General features: G+C 36.1%; 1 protein-coding gene across 4 annotated transcripts in view; it reads left to right on the forward strand.

Moving 5' to 3' along the window:
• The window catches only part of Brcc3 (BRCA1/BRCA2-containing complex subunit 3), a 39,205-nt gene extending 19,691 nt beyond the window's left edge, over positions 1 to 19,514 (forward strand). For 2 of the 4 annotated variants that reach the window (XM_077793701.1, XM_077793702.1), the window contains exons 8-12: positions 1,898 to 1,972; positions 13,992 to 14,123; positions 15,252 to 15,295; positions 15,624 to 15,792; positions 18,050 to 19,514. In XM_077793701.1, the coding sequence (XP_077649827.1) occupies positions 1,898 to 1,972; positions 13,992 to 14,123; positions 15,252 to 15,295; positions 15,624 to 15,775 (403 nt within the window). In that variant the 3' untranslated portion in view covers positions 15,776 to 15,792; positions 18,050 to 19,514. The remainder of the gene's footprint in view (positions 1 to 1,897; positions 1,973 to 13,991; positions 14,124 to 15,251; positions 15,296 to 15,623; positions 15,793 to 18,049) is intronic. The other 2 variants (XM_077793703.1, XM_077793704.1) reach the window with 1 other exon arrangement.
• Positions 19,515 to 21,046: the final 1,532 nt, after the last annotated feature.

Below are 21,046 nucleotides of genomic sequence, written 5' to 3' on the forward strand. Positions count from 1 at the left end.
TTTTCCTTATTTTGATTTCTTCTTTGGTTCTTTTTTTTTTTTTTTTTTTTGGTGATTTTCTTTATATTTTCTACTCTTTTTTTTAATATTTATTTATTTAGTTAGTTAGTTTTCGGCGGACACAACATCTTTGTTTGTATGTGGTGCTGAGGATCGAACCCGGGCCGCACGCATGCCAGGCGAGCGCGCTACTGCTTGAGCCACATCCCCAGCCCGTATATTTTCTACTCTTTATTGAGTCAATTATCCATTTCATCTAAGTTTTTAATTGTTTTGATATGAAAATCTATATCATTTTTTAAAATCTATTTTGTTTTCTTTGTAGCACCTAGCATTCATTTAAATTACTTATTCATCTACTATTTATTACCTCTCCTCTCCCCATTAGGTTATTGTCTCATGACTGTGAGGAACTTGTCTATACACACAGTACCTTGTGTAGAGCCTGCCACATAGTAGCCACTCAGTAAATATTCTTATTGAATGAATGAATAATTGTGTGGTCTCTTTGTATGTCCTCTTTTCCATTGCTACTACTATTTATTTGTGTTTTCTTTTTTTTTCCATTTTATTACCACAGACTTATCTTTTTTACTATCTTTAAATGATCAGCTTTAGGTTTTCTTTGCTTTTTCTTTTCTTTTTTTTTTTAAAGAGAGAGAGAGAGAGAATTTAATATTTATTTTTCAGTTCTCGGTGGATACAACATCTTTGTATGTGGTGCATCAATTTCTTTTTTCCCCTTTTTTATTTTTTTGTGTTTTATTGTTGTTGTATTTTTTATTGTTATTCTAAGTTCTTTTGTTTTTATTGTCTTCAACCCAAGAATTGTTTAGAAGTGCAATTTTTAGATTGTTAGGTGTGTAGATTGGGAGTTAAACACTATATTATGGTAACTGTGGCCCCTGTGATGTCAGCTTAATAAAGTATGTGTTTGTGTTTATGTAATTTTCCCCTTGTTGTCTGGAACAAAGGTTCACAAACAATAGTCTGTTGAGCAGATAAACCTGGGGCCTACTTTTCAGCTGCATTTGCAGAGCTGAGTGTTGAGATAGAGATTGTGTGGCTCACACAGCTTAAAGTAATCACTGGTCTTTAACTTAAACTTTTGCTTACCTCTGACTTAAAACAATTTTTATGGCTTTATTTGTTTATTTTTATGTGGTGTTGGGGAACGAACCCAGGGTCTCTCTCATGCGTGTAAGGCAAGTGCTCCACCACTGAGGTACAACCCCAGCCCATGGCTTTTTCATATAGGTTGAAAATATGTGTATTTTCTCTTGGAAACAAGTTCTTCATATCCATGTTAGAATAAGCTTAAATTGTGTTACACCCATCCTTGTAGCCCTCTTCATTAGTTTTGGTTTTGCTTATAGATATATAAACCTCCCATCACACCTAGATTTGTCCACTTTTTTCATATTTTACTCAGGATTAGCATTATATCTTTTGGAGGTATTTTATTAGTGCATAAAGCGTACATAATGGCCAGTTGTTTGGGAGCCTGAGACAGGACAATGGCAAGTTCCAGTCCAATTTCTGCAATTTAACAAGACCCTGTCTCTCTGTGTCTTTTTTTTTTAAAGAGCATATAAAAGTCATAACTATTATATCTTTCTGCTGGTTTTTCTTCTTACAATATGAAAATCCCTCTTTGTCCTATATATTTATTTATACCTTGGATTCTTTCTCTCTAAAGAATATTATTATTATCCCTGTAAGGACTAGGTTTAAAAAGAATGATTTTTTTCTTTTCTTTCTTTCTTTCTTTTTTTTTTTTTTTTTTTTTTTTTTTGAGTAGAAGTAGTTTGGAGATAGATATCTCTCTGTGATGTCATCAGAGACCCAGGCTCCTCTTTTCTGCTTCACCATCTTGGTATATGGTTTCCATCCTAAGGTCCCCTCATGGTCCACAAGACTTCTGGAGCTCCAGCCAGCACATCTCCATTGAGGGCCAGAAGGAAGAGGAAAGGTAGGAAGACAAAAAGGGACACATCCCAGCTCAGCTAATTTCCAATAAGTGACCTTGCCAGAAGTCCCAGAAAACAATTTCACTTTCATCTCATTGGCAGAATTTAGTCAAGTGGCCATACTTAAGCTACCAGAGAGGCTGTAAAATCTGGTCTTTTACTTCAGGTAGGTCTATCTTGAATAAAAATCGGCATTCTGTTACCAGGAGGAAGGCAAGAATGGACATTTGGGATAGGCACTACTCTCTGCCACTGCCTGTTCTTCTGATTAGCATTTGTTTGCCTGTTATAACTTTTTCTATTCCCTTAATTTCAACCTTCCTCAGTTGTTTTATTTCAGGTATGTCTCTTATAAAATATAGCAAGATCTTGAGTTATTTGGTTTTAAACAATCAGAACATCTATTAATAGGTGAGTGTAATGTATTCATTTTATTATTATTGTGTGATATATTTCTGCTATCATCTTTTTTTGCTGTGTGTTTACCATGTTTTCTTTTTCCTCTTTCCTGACACGTGTTAGATTGATTGGGGTTTTTTTCTTATCTGTTTTTTTTTCCTGTTTTTCAATTGTCCTTACTGTTTTGATTCTTTTTGTTTTTACTCTTACTATTCTTTAACATTTCTGTTTTGAAATAATTTCAGACTTACAGAAAAGTTGTAATTATAGTACCAAAATACATTATTTTTCTTTTTATATGTGTAAATATTTTTTTAACAATTTGAGAGAAATTGCATACATGATGCCCCTTCAGTAGGTATTTCCTTATGTATTCACTAAAGAAAAAGGACATTCTTTTACATAACCAGAATGTCCTTTTTTCATACAATATTGTTATCTAATCCATAGTTTCAAATGGCTATACAAATGTCACCAGTTTTACTAGTAATGTGCCGTATTTAAAAAAAAAAAAATAAAGTGATACATAAGCACATGATAATTATACTTATTAGTTGGCTTTGATAGCATATGCCTTTAGTCCCTGCTACTTGGGAGGCTGAGGCAGGAGGATTGCTTGAGTCTGGAATTTGAGACTAGTGTGGGCAACTTAGTGAGACCCTATTTCTCAAAAAAATAAATAAATAAGAAAGGATAGGGGTGTAATTTAGGGGTACAGTGCTTGACTAGAATGCATAAGGCCCTAGGTTCAATTCTGAACACTGCAAAAAAAATTACATATATATATATATATATATATATATATATATATGTTTTCCATGGTGGAAAACATATATATGTTTTCAATACTGTTTTCCATGGTGGCTGCACTAATTTACATTCTAAGAGAGTACCATGTGATGTTTTGATACATGTATACATTATGTAATCCTTAAATAAGGTTAAACATATTTGTCTCCTCAAATATCTGTAATTTCTTCATAGTAAAAACATTCAATATTGTTATCTCTAGTCATGATACTGTGCAATAGTACCCCAGAGCTTCTTGTTACTTAGTACCCATTGATCAACCTCACCCAATCCCCACTTTCCCCAACCTCTTGTTCCCAGCATTTTACTTTCAAATTTTATGAGATCAATTTTTTTTTTTTTTTTTTTTTTTTGGTACCAGGTGGAGCTGCTTTTCCACTGAGCCACATCCTTAGCCCTTTTATTTTATTTTGAGACAGGATCTTCTTAAGTTGCTTATGGCCTCACTAATTTGCTGAGGCTGACTTTGAACCTGCAATCTTCCTGCTTCAGTCTCCCAACCCACTGGAATTATAGGCATGCACCTGGCAATACTTAGAGGTCTTAAAATAATGGTCTAACATCATTTCTTCACCTTCCCCAGTCAAACCCACTACAGACTGGTGTCCAGTTCTATTTCTCCAACCATTTCTTCATTGCTGCATCCAACAGATTATTTCTTTGTGCTTTTCTTTCTCCCATGTGTGGCCAAAATAAACTTTTCTAGATTCCAAGTATGAGTGAGATCATACAGTACTAATCTTTTTGTGCATGTCTTATTTCACTTAACGTAATATATTCTAGTTCATCCATGTTGTTACAAATAATAGGATTTCATTCTTTTTATGGCTGATTAGTATCCTATTGAGTATACATACCACATTCATCAGTTGATGCACATTTAGGTTGATTCCATATCTTGGCTATTATGAATAGTGCTGCAGTAAACATAGGAATGCAGATGTCTTTTCAAAATACTGATTTCATTTCCTTTGAATATGCACCCAGGTGTGAAATCTATGGGAGGTATACACACACACACACAAACACACACATATTCTATTTTTAAGCTTTTAGGAACCTCAATACTGTTTTCCATGGTGGCTGCACTAATTTACATTCTAATCAACAGTTTGCAAGAGTTCCCTTTTTCCCATATTCTCGCCACCACTTGCTATCTTTTGATAATAGCTGTTCTTAGTGGACTGAGGTGATAATTCACTGGTTTTGATTTGCATTTCCTAATGATTGATGATGTTGATTATTTTTTCATACACATCTTGGCCATCCATATGTCATCTTCTTTGGGGAAATGTTTATTTAGATCTGTTGCCCACTTAAAAAACTGAGTCATTCCCTTTTGAGTTCCTTAATATTTTGATATTAACCCTTTGTCAGATGTATAGTTTTCAGATATTTTCTCCCATTCTTTAGAATGTATCTTCACTCTGATAATTTTTCCTTTGCTGCAGAAGCTTTTTAGTTTGATGAAATTCTATTTGTCTATTTTTGCTTTTGTTTCCTATACATTTGAGATTTTGTCAAAAAAAAAAAAAAATCCGGACCTATTCTAATGCACTGCTATGTTTCCCCTATGTTTTCTTCTAGAAGTTTCAGTTTAGGTCTTTGATCCATCTTGGATCTGTTTTTGTAGGTGATAAAAGGACAGATTCTAGTTTCATTCTTCTGTAAATGGATTCCTAATTTTCCCAGTACTAGGAATGAAAAAGACTCTCCTTTTTCCAATGTTTGTTCTTAGCACCCTTGTTTAAAATTAGTTGGCTATAGATGTGTAGGGATGTTTCGGGGCACTCACTTATTCATTGGTATGTGTGTCCACTTTTATGCCAGTATTGTGCTATTTTAGTTACTGTACTTTTGTAGTATATTTTGAAGTCAAGTATGTGTCAAGTGTTATGCCTTTACTTTCTTTTTGCTCAAGATTGCTTTGGCAGCTGGGTGTGGTGGTGCACGCATGTAGTCCCAGTGGCTCAGGAGGCTGAGGCAGGAGAATCACGAGTTTAAAGCCAGCCTCAGCAAAAGCAAGGTACTAAGCAACTCATTGAGACCCTGTCTCTAAATAAAATACAAAATATGGGGCTGGGATTGTCGCTCAGTGGTAGAGTGCTCACCTAGCACATGCAAGGCCCTGGGTTCAATCCTCAGCACCACATAAAAATAAATAAATAAAACAAAGATATTGTGTTCAACTACAACTAAAAAGTAAATGTTTAAAATAAATACATAAATAAATAAAATACAAAATAGGATGGGAATGTGGCTTAGTGGTTGAATACCCCTGAGTTCAATCCCCAGTACCAAAAAAAAAGAGAGATTGTTTTGGCTATTAGAAGTCTTTTGTGCTTCCATATAAATTTTAGGATTGTCCCTTCTAGTTCTGTGAAAAATGTCATTAGTATTTTGTATTGCATTGACTGTAAATTGCTTTGGGATATATGAACAATTTAACAATATTCTTTAAACCATGAACATGGTAAGTCCTTCCTATTCTTTATTTGTATGTATCCTTCAAGTTCTTTCATCAGAGTTTTATAATTTTCATGGTAGATGTTTTTACTTTCTTGGCTAAATTTGTCCCTATGTATTTTATTTTTTGGTAATTATCATAAATGGGATTCCTTTCATGCTTTCTTTCTCAGCAGTCTTGTTATTGATGTATAAAAATGCTACTGATTTTTGTAAATTGATTTTGTATTCTGCAAGTTTACTCGATTTTTTATTGGTTATAATAGTCCTTTAGTCTTTAGTTTTTTTGTATTAGAATCATGTCATCTGCAACAGGGATAATTTGACTTCCTTCCTTTCTATTGTTATGCCTCTTCTTTTTTTGTCTTTCCAATTGCTCTAGTTGTTTCTAGTACCATGTTGAATATTAGTGGTGAGAGTGCATACCCTGTCTTATTCCAGATTCATCATGCTACTATGATGTTTTCTGTGGGTTTCTTTTTAAATATTTATTCTTAAGGCTTTAGGTGGATACAATATCTTTATTTTACATTTATGTGGTGCTGAGGATCGAACCCGGTGCCTTGTGCATGCTAGGCGAGCATTCTACCACTGAGCCACAACTCCAACCATTCTGTGGGTTTCTTTTTTTTAATCTTTATTTATTTATTTTTTTATGTGGTGCTGAGGATCGAACCCAGTGCCTCGTGCATGCCAGGTGAGCGCACTACCACTTGAGCCACATCCCCAGCCCCCTGTGGGTTTCTTATAGCTAGTCTTAATTATATTGAGGTGTTGCTTCTGCAGTCAATTTGTTCAGTGTAGATAAAAAATGCTTTTTCTCAGGCTGGGGTTATCACTCAGTGGTAGAGCACTTGCCTAGCACATGTGAGGCACTGGGTTCAGTTCTCAGCACCACATATAAATAAACAAAGGTCCATTGACAACTAAAAAAATACTTTTAAAATGCTTTTTCTCCATCTCCAGAAATAGATATGATTTTTGTCCATCATTTTGTTGATGTAAAGTATTGAATTAATTTATTGAATTGTATATGTTGGGGCTGGGGATGTGGCTCAAGCAGTAGTGCGCTCGCCTGGCATGCGTGCACCCGGGTTCAATCCTCAGCACCACATACAAACAAAGATGTTGTGTCCGCCAAAAACTAAAAATAAATATTAAAAATTCTATCTCTCTCTCTCCTTCTCTCTCTCTCACTCTCTCTTTAAAAAAATGAATTGTATATGTTTAATGATCTTTATATGCTTGAGCAAAATCTAGCTTAATCATAATGAATGATCTTTTTGATATGCTGTTGAACTCAGTTTGCTGAGAACTTTTACATCTACTTTTATTTGAGACATCACGCTAATAGTTTCTCTCTCTTTCTCTCTCTGTGTCTTTATGTGATTTCAGTATCAGGATAATAGTCACCTCATAAAATGAATTTGGAAGAATTCCCTCCATTTAATTTTATGGAACAGAATAGAAGAATTGGTATTTGTTCTTTCTTAAAAATTTGATAGAGGGCTGAGGTTGTGGCTCAGTGGTAGAGCACTTCCCTAGCACGTGCAAGGCCCTGGGTTTGATCCTCAGCACCACATAAAAATAAATAAATAAAGGTATAAAAATTATATTTAAAAAAAAAGTTTGGTAGAACTCAGCAGTGGAACCATCCAGTCCTGGACCTTTATTTGTTGAGAGACTTTATTATGGATTAAACATCACTACTCACTATTTATCTGTTGGGGTTTTCTGTCTTCATTATTCAAATTTGATAGGTTATGTATTCAGAAATTTATCTATTTCTTCTAAGTTTACTAATTTGTTGGCATGAATTTGTAATAGTCTCTAATGCTGTTTTGCATTTCTGTGATATCATTTGTAATGTCTCCTTATTCATCTTTAATTTTATTTACTTGTAGGGCTGGGATTGTGGCTCAGTGGTAGAGCACTCTCCTAGCACATGCTAGGCCCTGGGTTTGATCCTCAGCACCACATAAAAATAAATAAATAAAATAAAGGTATTGTGTACAACTACAACTAAAAATTAAATATTAAAAAAATATTTACTTGGGTCTTCTCTGTTTTTTGTTTTGTTAGTCTAGCTAAAATTTTGTTGATTTTGGTTATGTTCTTAAAAAACACCTCTTTCTTTCACTGATTTTCTTATTTCTTACTTTAATTTTTTAGTCTCATTTCTTTCTACTTTGATATTTGTTATTTTTTTTCTTCTTCTAATTTTGCTTTCTTAGGTCCTTGAGATGCATAGTCAGGTTATTTGAAATATTTCTTTTTTTTAATATTCTTTTAGCTATATATATACAAAATACCTTTGTTTTATTTATTTATTTTTATGTGGTGCTGAGGACTGAACCCAGGACCTTCCATGCGCTAGGCAAGCACTGTACTGCTGAGCCACAACCCCAGCCCCCTATTTGTATTTTATTTAGAGACAGGGTGTCACTGATTTGTTTAGTGCCACTGTTTTGCAGAGGTTGGCTTTGAACTCTCCATCCTCCTACCTCCAGAGCTGTTGGGATTACAAGCATGTGCCACCATTCCTGGCTCTTGAAATATTTCTACCAATAATTTTTTTTATTTTCATTTTTTTCAAGAAATGTTTAAATTTTGCTTTGCTTCAGTTGAGTCATTGTTCATTAAGTAGCAACTTGTTAAGTCTCTGTGAAATTGGATAGCTTTTAAACTTTCTTTTGTTGTTGATTTCTAGTTTTATTTCATGATAGTCAGATGATACATGATATGATTTATTTACTTTATTTATTTATTTATTTTGTTATCTGGGATTGAATTTGGGCACTCGACTACTGAGTCTCATCCCCAGCCCTATTTTGTATTTTATTTAGAGACAGGGTCTCACTGAGTTGCTTAGCACCTTGCTAAGTTGCTGAGGCTGGCTTTGTACTCACAATCCTCATGCCTCAGCCTCCCAAACTGCTGGGATTACAGGGGTTCACCACTATACCTGGCCATGATATGATTATTAAAATTTGTTGACTTGTTTTGTGGCTGTGTGTGTGTGTGGAAGGGAGGGAGAGAGAGAGAATATATGTACATATACACTGGAGAATGTTTCATGTGCTAAAGAAAGGAACATGTATTCTGCAGCTATTAGATGAAATGTCCTATTAATGTTAAATCCATTTGATATATAGTATAGTTCAACTTTGAGGTTTTTGTTGATTTTTATCTGGATTATCTGTCCATTGGTAAAAGTACAGTATTATGGTATTGGATCCTATCTCACCCTTTAGTTACAATAGTATTTGTTTTATAAAATTGGGTGCTCTGGCATTAAGAGCATATACATTTACAATTGTTTTATCTCCTTATTGAATTGATCACTTGATTATTATACAGTAACCTTCTTTATCTCTATTTATGGTATTTTTTCTTTAAGATTCTTGGGAGGAATTTTAGCATTAAGTGATGATCTTTCCTAAATTATTCATTACTAAAGTGGTTGTCAAATGATAGTATTCTGATTCTGTCATTCCTTCTACATTTACTAGTTATTTCTATTCCCAGAAAAAATTTTCCATTCTTTTCCTTTTACCTCTTTGGCTCCCACAGGTGAGAGAAAAGTATGACCCTTGATTATCTGAGTTTTGCTTATTTCACCTAACATGATGCTCTCAGGTTCCATCCATTTTCCTGCAAATGACATAATTTCATTCTTCATTATGGCTGAATAAAATTCATTGTGTATACATACTACATTTTCTTTATCCATTCATCTGTTGATGAACACCTAGGCTGGTTCCATAGTTTGGCTATTGTGAATTGTGATGCTATAAACATGAGCATGCATGTATCGCTATAGTAAGATGACTTTAATTCTTTAGGATAAATGCCAAGGAGTTGTGTAGCTGGGTCCCATGGTGGTTTTTTTCTTATTCTTTTGAAGAACCTCCACAGTGATTTCCATAGTACCTATACTAATGTACAATCTCATCACCAGTGTAAAAGTGTTTCTTCTTCTCTACATCCTCTTTGGCATTTATTATTGTTTGTATTCTTGATGGCTGCCTTTCTAACTGAAATAAGATGAGATCTCCATATAGTTTTGATTTGCACTTCCCCAATTGTTAATGATGTTAAACATGTTTTCATATATTTGTTGGCCCTTTTATTTCTTCTTTTAAGTGTCTGTTTAGTTCATTTGCTCATTTGTTAATTGGATTATTTGTTTTTGTTTTGTTTTTTAATTTCTTATGTATTCTGAATATTAATCCTCTATCCAGAGAGTAACTAGCAGAGACTTTCTCCCATAGATTTTTTCTTTGTCATGCAGAAGTTTTTAAATTTGATGCCATCCCATTTACTAACTCTTGACATTATTTTCTCAGTGAAAGTTGTTGCCTGTACCTATATGGGACTGTGGACACTACATTTTCTTCAAGGAGTTGCATAGTTTGTGGTCTAATTCCTAGGTCTGTGATCCATTTTGAGTTGATTTTTTTATGCAGGGTGAGAGGTAAGTGTCTAGTCTCATTCTTCAACATATGGCTAACCAGTTTTCCCAGCACCATTTGTTAAAAGGCTGTCTTTTCTCCAGTGTATGTTTTTGGCACCTTTGTCAAGGATCAGATGACGGTTTCTGTGTGGGTTTGTCTCTGTGTCTTCTGTTCTGTACCACTGGTCTATGTCTCTGTTTGTATGGCAGTACCATGCAGTGTTCTTACTATAGCTCTGTAGTATCACTTAAAGTCAGTTATTGTGATGCCTCCAGCATGGCTGTCTTAGCTCAGAATTGCTTTGGCTATTCTGGGTCTTTGATTCTTCCAAATGAATTTTAGGAGACTTTTTCCCTAGTTATCTGAAGAATGTCATTGTTCCTTGGATAGGCTTTGTGTTGAATCTGTATATTGCTTTGGGTAGTACAGCCATTCTAACAATATTAATTCTGCCTGTCCATGAACATGGGAGGTCTTTTCATCTTCTGAGGTCTTCTTCAATTTCTTTCTTCAGTGTTCTGTTTTCGTTGTAGAGGTCTTTCACCTCCTTGGTTAGATTTAGTCCTAGGGTTTGTTTTTGAGGCTATTGTGAATGGAATTGTTTTCCTGATTTTTTTCCTCAGCAGATTCATTGTTGGTATATAGGAAAATATTGATTTTTGTATGTTGATTTTGTTAGATGCTCCTTTGCCAAATTTGTTTACTAGCTCTAACAGTGTTTTGGTGGAGATTCTTGGATCTTCTAAGTATAGGATCATATCATCTGTAAACAGTGATCACTTGACTTCTTCCTTTTCTGTTTTTATCCCTTATATTTCCTTTTCTTGCCTAATTCCTCTGACCATAATTTCTAGCACTATATGAGGTTAGCTTTGAGGTTTTTTGTATATAGCCTTTGTAATGTTGAAATAAGTTCCTTCCATCCCTAGTTTCTCTAATGTTTTTATTGTAAATGAGTGCTGAATTTTGTCAGAGATTTTCTCTGAATATGTTTAGATGCCTAAGTGATTTTTGTCCTTAATTCTATTTATGTAACTAATTATATTTATTGATTTGAGTATGTTAAACCATACTTGCATTCCTGGAATAAAACCAATTTGGTCATTAAGCAAAATCTTTTAGCATCAGATGATTTCTATTTTTTATACAATTTCTTAATGTTATTAAATATGATTTGCTGATATTTTATCAAGGATTTTTTTTGCATCTAACTCAATCAGGGATATTTCTATTGATTTTCTATTCTCTATTCCTTTAATCTCTAATCTTTACTATTTCTTTCTGCTTGCTTTAGGTTTATTTTGTTCTTCTGTGTCTACTTGCTTGAGGTGCAAAGTTAGATTATTGATTTGAGATTTCTTTTTTAATGTACATGTTCACAGTTATAAAAGTAATATTGTGATTTGCTCTTAGCACTGCTTTTTCTTCATCACATGAGGCTTACTATGTTGCCTTTTTAGGTTTTCATTTGATTCATGGTTTCATCATATGATTTTTTTTTTAACATATTGGTTAAAAGCAATGTGTTTAATTCTGTTTAATTTACACTTCTGTGGATTTTCTAGTTTCCTCCAGCTCTTCATTCCTCATTTCCTTAGACTGTGATTAGAAAACATAATTTCTATAATTTCAGTGTTAAAATTTATTAAGACTTGCTTTGTGGTCTCACATGTGGTCTATCCCAAAGAGAGTTCCATGTACACTTGAGAAGACTATGTATCCTTTTGTTGTTCATTGGCTTGTTCTGTATAGTCCATTAGGCTCAGTTGGTATATAGTGTTGTCAAAGTCCTCTACTTTCTTATTTACCTTCTGTCTTATTGTATTATCCATTTTTGAAATTTAGGTATTGAATCTCTTGCTATTATTATATTGCTAATTCTACCATCAATTCTGTCAAACTTTGCTTCTTTATATTTAGGAGCTCTGATGTTTGGTACATAAATATCCTTAATTATTAAGTAAACTAGATATTAGACTAAATACTATTTCCTGGAGAGGTGTGCCCTTTCTTATATCATGCAGCTCAGATAGGAAGCTTATCACTTCCATCCAATCAGAGATTGTCTATGTCGGAACTGTGTTGCTACTTTAGTTATTTTTTGGTTTACTTTGGTTTCCTGGAATACAAGCACAGAGTAAGTTCTGCCCTATGATTATCCATTTTCCACCTCCTAACAGGAATTTTAGAGCTAAAAAACATGAAATAATGAAGATTTATCTGCTTTTTAACACAAATCCCAACATCCTAGGATTCCACATTCTTAGGAAGTCCTGTTGGTCAAAATGGACAGGAAGGAGAGTTAATTCTGTGTTTAGGGCTTCTGCAGATTGCAGTCTGTCACATACACACGCATGATTGTTAAAATCCACACTGGTTTCTGCTTACCCAAGCAAAGCTGTCTATGTCCCGAGATAAGTCAGATGCAAGACAGGGAGAAGTATCAGTACTGGTCTCTACTCAGGTCCATCTCGTGATCATGATTCATTTAAAATTGCCATTGTATCCACAGCACTCTTGCGTTATAAAAACTCTCTTGAACTTTTTATCCTTTAAATTTCGTTCTCTGGAAGTTGAGGTTGTGGCTCAGTGGTAGAGCGCTCGCCTAGCATGTGCAAGGCCCTGGGTTCAATCCTCAGTACCACATAAAAATAAATAAATAAATAAATAAAGGTATTGTGCCCAAGTGTAACTAAAAAATAAAATATTAAAAAGTAAATAAATGAATTTCCTCCTCTGAAATCAGAAAGTACCTTTCCAGGAAAATTGTCTTAAACTCTGAAGTTCATATCTATGAATTTTCTTGCTTTCCCATTTATTGACCTGATTGAATCAGTAGTTTTTCCAATGATTTATATAACAAATGCTCTTTTATTTGGTCCAAAATCTAGTTCATTAACAGCAGCTCTCTACCTTCCTTGGTTCTCATTATAGTATCAAGTAAACTAACAGAAGCTGCAGAAGCTTCCTCTAGCAATTTATTAAGATGATGTATATCCAAAGCCAGTAGACTTCTGGAATCATTTCTGTCCATGCTCTTGACAAATTCAAATGAATACCTGTAGACTGACTTCTTCAATATTGTTGGAACCATCAGCAATGATAGTCACTCTGTAGTATTCCAAAGAGCCTTCTTCAAAGCACCTGGCACATACCTGTAATTCCAGCATCTCTGGAGGCTGAGGCAGGAGGATCACAAGTTGAAAGCCAGCCTCAGCAACTTAGCAAGGCCCTAAGCAACTTAGCAAGACCCTGTCTCAAAATAAAAAATGGAAAGGGCTGTGGATGTGGCTCAGTGGTAAAGCACCCCTAAGTTCAATCCCTGGTGCTAAAACAAAAAGCATATAGCAGATATGGCATGTTCTTTCATGAATTTTTTCCTGACTACATGGTTATGGGGAGGGGAGGGAAGGTTGTAATTCCTCAATATTTGTGCTCCATTTAGGTTGTGCTATGGGATGTAGACACATGTTCTTGTGTGGGAAAGAGAACAGGGAATTAGATCTTATTCTGCTTTATCACCATGTACCAATGGGCCTCTTTATAGCAAGTGTCCTCAACCTGGATTCTTGGCTGAGCCCAAGAGTTTAGGTGTATTTAATATGAGAAGTGTGTAGAGGTGAATTGGTTGGTCTTAGTAACATATATACCTGGTTCTTCCACTGTAACATGAAATTGCAAGTATATGTGTATTTCTTACCTTTTCCCCCAGGAGATAGTGGGAAATGAGGGCTGCTAGTGAACACTGAGTTAGAACAAGTGACCGTTTATGAATCTGATGGAGTCAATCTTTGAAGTATGCCATATCCTAGAGTCAATTAAAAAACTATACAGAACTTCTGATTATATCTTAAGGATCAAAAACTGACCTGAACTGGTTGCCTTGCAGGTATGAAAGAATTGAAATTCCAATCCATATTGTACCCCATGTCACCATTGGAAAAGTATGCCTTGAATCAGCAGTGGAGCTGCCCAAGATCCTTTGTCAGGAGGAACAGGATGCATATAGGAGGATTCACAGGTAGAGCCTCTCTTTGTCCCTCTTTTCTACTTCTTGAGGCCTAGTCTTTTTATCTGTAGCATCTCGACTCACGTGATTCCCTTGTCTTTCATCTCTCTCTGAGAAAGCTTTATAACAGTCCCTAACCATGTTTCTTATACTGTAGGATAACAATCTTCTTTGGATCATACAAGGGGTAGGATATTTTTCTTTTTGGTTATGAAAACAAGATAAACTACAACATCTTAGTATCTCTGTTGGCAAGCACTGGGTCTTGTGCAATGAACATGTATTATATCAAGGCTTCAGTGAGTGAGAAGCAGTGACTTAAATAAAATCACATCCCCCAAATCATTTAAAAATTAATAATAACAATAGGAGCCCGGCATGTTGGTACACACCTGTAATCCCAGCTGCTTGGGAGACTGAGGCAGGAGGATTGTGAGTTCAAGGCCAGCCTCAGCAACTTCAGAAGGCCCCATCTCAAATTTAAAAAATAATAATAATGGGAACTTGAATATCATGCAAAGGCCTGGGTTGTTTATTGCCAGGTTTGTGTTCGCGACTAAAAGGCTCAGGTCAGGGCTCACTCCTGGAAAACAAGAGGCACACATACCTTTTTCTTTGTGGTCGCTGTGATGGCTCATCTGACCTTAAGGGTCCGCAGGAAGAAAGAGAGCGAGAGCACGTGCTGACCCCTTTTATTGAGGAGCAGCTATTCAAATGAGGCAAGGGGTCAGGTTTCAAGGGGCTGAGTCCATCTTCATGATGGCCACTGTCAGCAGGTTGACTGACACCTGGGTAGGCCACACCCAAGGGCACAGTAAGAGGAGGGGACACACACAAGGCACTTCCATGGAAGATTCTATCCTAAACAGGGCAAGGGGTTATATCACAAGGAACAGGTGAGCATAGCTAAACCCTTGGAGCTGTAAGGAAGAGAAGCCTGGGCAGGAAGACACAAGTCACTCGAACCCTAGAAGAGTGGGGCAGTCTAGCAGCTTGGGTGTCTGATGCCACATCGTCCAGCAGGGGAGTTAACTCAGTCATGTGGGAGGTTGGACTCCCACAGTTTTCATTTTGTTCGAAACCATTTTGTTTTCCTTTAGTGCTTCTTTGCTACTAACTGTAGCTATTTTATCCCTTTAGCCTTACACATCTGGACTCAGTAACCAAGATCCATAATGGTTCAGGTAAGATTTATGTTTTAGTCAGCCTTTTTTATTGCTGTGACCAAAAGACCTGACAAAGACAATTGTAGAGGAGGAAACGTTTATTTGAGGGCTCATGGTTTCACAGGTCTCAGTCTATAGAGAGCTGGCACCATTCCTTGGGGCTCAAGGTGAAGCAGAATATCATGTTGGAAGAGTGTGTTGGAGGGAGGTAGCTCACATGCTGATCAGCAACAGAGAAAGAGACTCCACTTGCCAAATACAAAATATATACCCCAAAGGCACAGTCCCAGTGCCTACCTCCTCCAACCACACCCTACCCACTTAATCTGTGTTTTTCCTATTAAAGTGTTTACCAAGAATCTGTGCAGTCAGATGTCAGCAGTCAGCGGGCCTCTCCTACAGTGGTTGGAGGATAGATTGGAGCAAAACCAACAGCATTTGCAGGAGTTACAACAAGAAAAAGAAGAACTTATGCAAGAACTTTACTCCCTAGAATAAAGGAGGAGACAAATGGGGTAAAAAGCATTTTCTTTTTAACTTTGTACTGAACATCATCCCCAAATGCACACACCTCACTTGTAAGCAGACAATGGAATAGCATTTTTTATACCCCAATAGATAAGTTTTATTCATGCAGTAAACATAAGATGCCATCCTAAAAATTTCACTAGAGCTTAGGAAACCTTCCTACTTATAACTAGCCTAAAAAGGGCATATGCAAGCTGGGAGCAGTGGCACAAACTTGTAATCCCAGCAGCTCAGGAGACTTGAGACAATCACAAGTTCAAAGCCAGCCTCAGCATCTTAGTGTGGTGCTAAGCAACTCAGTGAGACCCTGTACCCTATATCTAAATAAAATATAAAATAGGGCTGGGGATGTGGCTCAGTGGCCAGTGCCCTTGCATTTAATCCTTGGTACCAAAAAAAGAAAAAAAAGGCTTATGCTAGATGATTTAATTGGTTATATTTTTAATTGGTGCTTTATAATTATACATAATAGGATTAATTATGTCATATTTATACATGTACATAACATAATTTGGTCAGTGTCATTCCCTAGTTCCTTCCCTTTTCTCCCCTCCTCCCTCCCCCTGACCTGCTTGCTCTACATTACTGATCTCTTCCATTATTCTTAGTATTAATATTAGTATTTTAATTAGTGCAATATGATTTTATATAAGGATTCATTGCAGTATATTTGTATATAGACATGGTATAATTTAGTAGATTTCATTCACCAGCATTTCCCCATTCCCTCTGTCAGATCAGGTTGGGGAGGCTTTATTGAGACATCACTCCCCGGTGGAACTCGATCAGACCCACAGAGGGGACAGGGGAAGGGTCTGAGGAGAAACAGCATGGAAGCTCGAGGGGACTGGACTTTTATGGGGCTTACAGCAGGAAGGGAAGGGCTTGGGACAGGAAAAGGTGTTTCTAGGGTCCCTTGCCCCCTTGAAGTTGGTCAGGGGAGTTGGCTAAACTCCAGGATTGGCCAGGGGGGTCCTGTTGATTGACAGGCATTAGCCAGGAGATCTGGCTGATTGACAGGCGGAAATGCCGGCATCTGATTGATGTTCTTCCGGTGAGGGCTGCTTTGTTCTAAGTTGCCACCAAGTCGCCACCAAGTCGCCGCCACCGACCTAACACCCTCCTCTGAAAGTTATTTTTTAAAAGGCTGTGGGAGGTCATTTGCAAGGGATATCTTTGAGCAAAATATCTGGGGAATGAATTTTAAATGATTATTTTATCTCCTTTTTAAACTTGAAAGTTTTGATTTTCACATATACCTACACACTAAACGCAATCAGCTAAAGGAATAAGAGTATTTTATGTTTCTATTTTGTAGTTATAATGCTTATGTTGGACAAGTAAATAGTATACTAGGGTTGGTGGGAGGAAGTATAGGTAACTTGTCAATATCTTACCTCTATTCTTTGCCCTTATTAAGAAACATATGTCTGATGTCTTCCTCCTCCTTTTTTTTTTTTTTTTTTGGTACCAAGGATTGAACACAGGGGCACTCAATCACCGAACCACATCACCAGCCTTTTTTTTTATATTTAGACACAGGGTCTCACTGAGTTTCTTAGGGCCTAAGTTCCTGAAGCTGGTTTTGAATTCGCGATCCTCGTGCCTCATACTCCTGAGCCACTGGGATTATAGGCATGCGCCACTGCACCCAGCTTCATGTCTTCTTTCTTGATCTCTACAATATATATTCTGATACACTTACCAAAGGTTGAACCTATATAGCCGTCCTTCTTAAATAGATGTGTTCTAGCATATTTGACTCTGAAGCAAAGTGCTATTGAGAAGAACCTGTCTATCTACAAATTTCTGCTAAGTATTTTTCCAGAAACATACTTTTAAAAGTTTGATTATATTATTTGTATCATGTATAGACACAAATGATAATGCATCTTCAGAAAATAGTTTGGGGGAGGGCTGGGGTTGTAGGTCAGTGGTAGAGCGCTTTTTAAGAGTTTAAATAAAGTGGGAATTGGAAGAGGTTGAAAACAAAGAAAACAGAGAGCCTCAATCCCAACAACAGTGATAAAGGTTGCTTTTGAGTTTTGGTTTTTCTTTTCTGGTTTCTCCCTATATTATTGTTTTAAAAGAATCTAGAACCAATTGTATCAAAAACAATTGGAGATCAAACTCTGTCTCAGGGTGTAGAACTCAGAAATCTGCATGAACTGCCTAACTGTTCTTAGCATACTTATGTAAGTTTCAACTGCCCATTTCTTCTCTAATCTTTTTCTTTCCTTTTAGGACAGAAGAAAATATCCAGTATAAAATTGATTAAGCTAAATCAATTTTGATGAAGAAAAAGTTGGAGGACTCACATTACCTGACTGAAAGCTACAGTAATCAAGATGTTAAAGTGTTGCCAGAGGGATAAACACATAAAACAATGGAACAGAAGAGAACCTAGAAATAGACCCATAGGAATATTCGAATATGCCAAACTAATCTGACAAACATAACAAAGACAATTCAATGAAGAAATCAAGCTGAAGCAATTGAATACACATTTTTTTTAAAAAAAAAAAAGAACCTAAACCTCACTAAAAATTCTATATAAAAGTTACCTCAAAATGTATCATGGACTTAAATATAATATGTAAAGCTACAACATTTGTAAAAAAAAAAAAAAAAAAAAGAACAAAAAAAAAACAGGAGAACAATCTTCAGGAGAAAAGTTCTTCAACTTCACTTCAAAAGCACAATACATAAGAGAAGACGTTTATTAAGCCTCATCAAAATTAAAAAGTTTGATTCTGTAAGAAATTTTTTAAGAAGAACAAAATACAAGCTACAGATTGAGAGAAATTATTTGCAAACCATAGAATATCTGATCAATTTGGAGTATTGCGCTCAAAACTCAACAGTAAAAAAACAGTCCAATTAGAAAATGAGCAAAAGATATGAATAAACATTCATCAAAGAGGGTATATGGATGGCAAGTAATCACATGAAAAGATGTTGAACTTCATAAGTTATCAGTGAATGTAAATTATAACCACAATGATATATGACTTACACACTTTTTAGAATGGTTAAAGAGAAAATGGTTTTGAGGATACAAACTATACTTCTCATATATTCATGATAGGAATATAAAATGGTACAGCCACTCTGGAAAAGAGATTGGAAATTTCTTTTGAAGTTAAACATATATTAACATACAAACCAGCAATTGCCTTCCTGGATATTTATCCCAGAGAAATGAAAACCTATGTTGGCACAAAAGCTCATACAATAATTTTCATAGCAACTGTATTAATAATATCCCCAAACTGAAAACAACTCCGATGTCCTGCAATGGGTAAATGGTTAAACAAATTGTCCATATCATGGAATACTGCTCTGTAATGAAATTAACAATAACGTAAATGGACCTCAGGGGTATTATGTGTGGTGAATGACAAAAAAAAAAAAAAAGAATCTTGAAAGTTCACATACTGTACAATAGTGTTCATATAACATTTTTGAAATAACAAAATTATAGAATGAATAGATTAATGGTCGCCAGAGACTAATTGGGGTGTGGCATATGTATGATTATACAAGGATGGCAAAGGAGTTCCTGTGTGCTGATGGAATAGTTTTGTATCTCAATTATGGTATTGAGTACATAAATCTATACCTGTGCTAAAATACATAGACTAATACAGATATGAATGCATGTAAAATCTGGTAAAACTTAATAAATTCTGTAGTCTATTTAGCAATATTATACCATTGTCACTATTTTGATTTTGAAGTTGTACTACAATTAAGACCTTATCATTGGAGGAAAATGAGTAAAGGGTGCATGGGACTCTCTGTACTATTTTTTGCAACTTCCTGTAAGTCTATTATTATTACAAAATTAAAAACGTGAATTTTAAATAAAGAACTAGGAAGTATGATACCATTTATGAACTAAGAAAAGGGTGACAAAGAGAAAATCTGAGGAGAATAAAATGATCTGAGAATTTTTTCATGCCAACCTTAAACATAAGTCCCTTTTCTTTCCTTTTCTGTGCTTCATTTTCTTCATATATAAAAAGAGATTAGAGTAGATGACCACCAAGATTTCTTTTAGTTCAGTATTCAGTCCTTTTTAAAATGTCAATATCACAAGGAATAGCAATATGAATGAAAGGTATCACTTTCCCAGTGGCACCAATCTGGCTTACCTTTATCAGAATATTAAATTTCAGTACAACCCTGTAGCCTCTTCTGGACTCCAGAGTCTACATTTTCATTCATAGCCAAGACTGATGGGAATAACATACTTGTTCTCTCCTCTGTTTTCTTCTAAACATGCAACTTACTGCTTTCTGACCTCTACCCACATCATGCCATTGAAATCACTCTCCTACCAAAATTATCAATGACTTCCACAGAGTGAAAGCCAATAGATGCTTTTCCTGCTGGGTGTGGCGGTACACGCCGGAAATCCCAGTGACTCTGGAGGCTGAGGCAGGAGGATCACAAATTCGAGGCCAGCCTCAGCAACTTAGCAAGGCCCTATCTCAAAATGAAAAAATAAAAAGGGCTGGGTGTGGGAAGCCATTCTCACACGTGATTGGGCACCTCCCTGATTGAGTGTGAGGCGTTCTGGCTAAACTGTCGAACTAATCCCCACCCTCTCCTGGTGCGAGGGCCTGTCCGTGTGGGGGTGTGACTGACCATTGATCCTGAGACCAATCACTGCCCCTGACCTTGGAATGCTGTCCCCCTCGACCTTCATTGGATGGAATTTTCCCCTGAATTTCTTGTTCCCCAATAAAAGGCCACTCCCTGGCGTGCTCTCTCTCCTGCTAGTCCTGAGTAAGCCTCACTGCCCCACCCTGTGGCTCGAGGCAGGAGCCAGAGGGAGGGCCATCTCAGACCTGGTCAAAGAAAAAGGTAAATTGAGTCTGTGTGTTTATTTTGATCTCACTAGTTAACTTCTATGCTTCAAACCTCTTGTATGAAGCCAGTGTGCTGGTCGTGTGGTGGAGCTGGGGATATGGCTTACTGGTTAAGCACCCCTGGGTTCAATCCCTGGTACCCCCTCAAAAAAAAAAAGATAGTTTTCCTGTCCTTGATGAATCTCTCAACACAGTAGCTCATTCCTCTTTAACTCATTTGGTTTCTAATATTCTATCCTTTTTTTTTCTCTTTCCTTTCTCAAATTGATTCATAGGCTTCTCTATCATTGCTTACCTATATACATTGAAAGATAAATCCATATCTCCACCATACCTCCATTTCCACCTGCCTATTAGATATTTT

The sequence above is a fragment of the Urocitellus parryii genome, chromosome X (assembly GCF_045843805.1).
Source record: "Urocitellus parryii isolate mUroPar1 chromosome X, mUroPar1.hap1, whole genome shotgun sequence".
Taxonomy (NCBI): domain Eukaryota; kingdom Metazoa; phylum Chordata; class Mammalia; order Rodentia; family Sciuridae; genus Urocitellus; species Urocitellus parryii.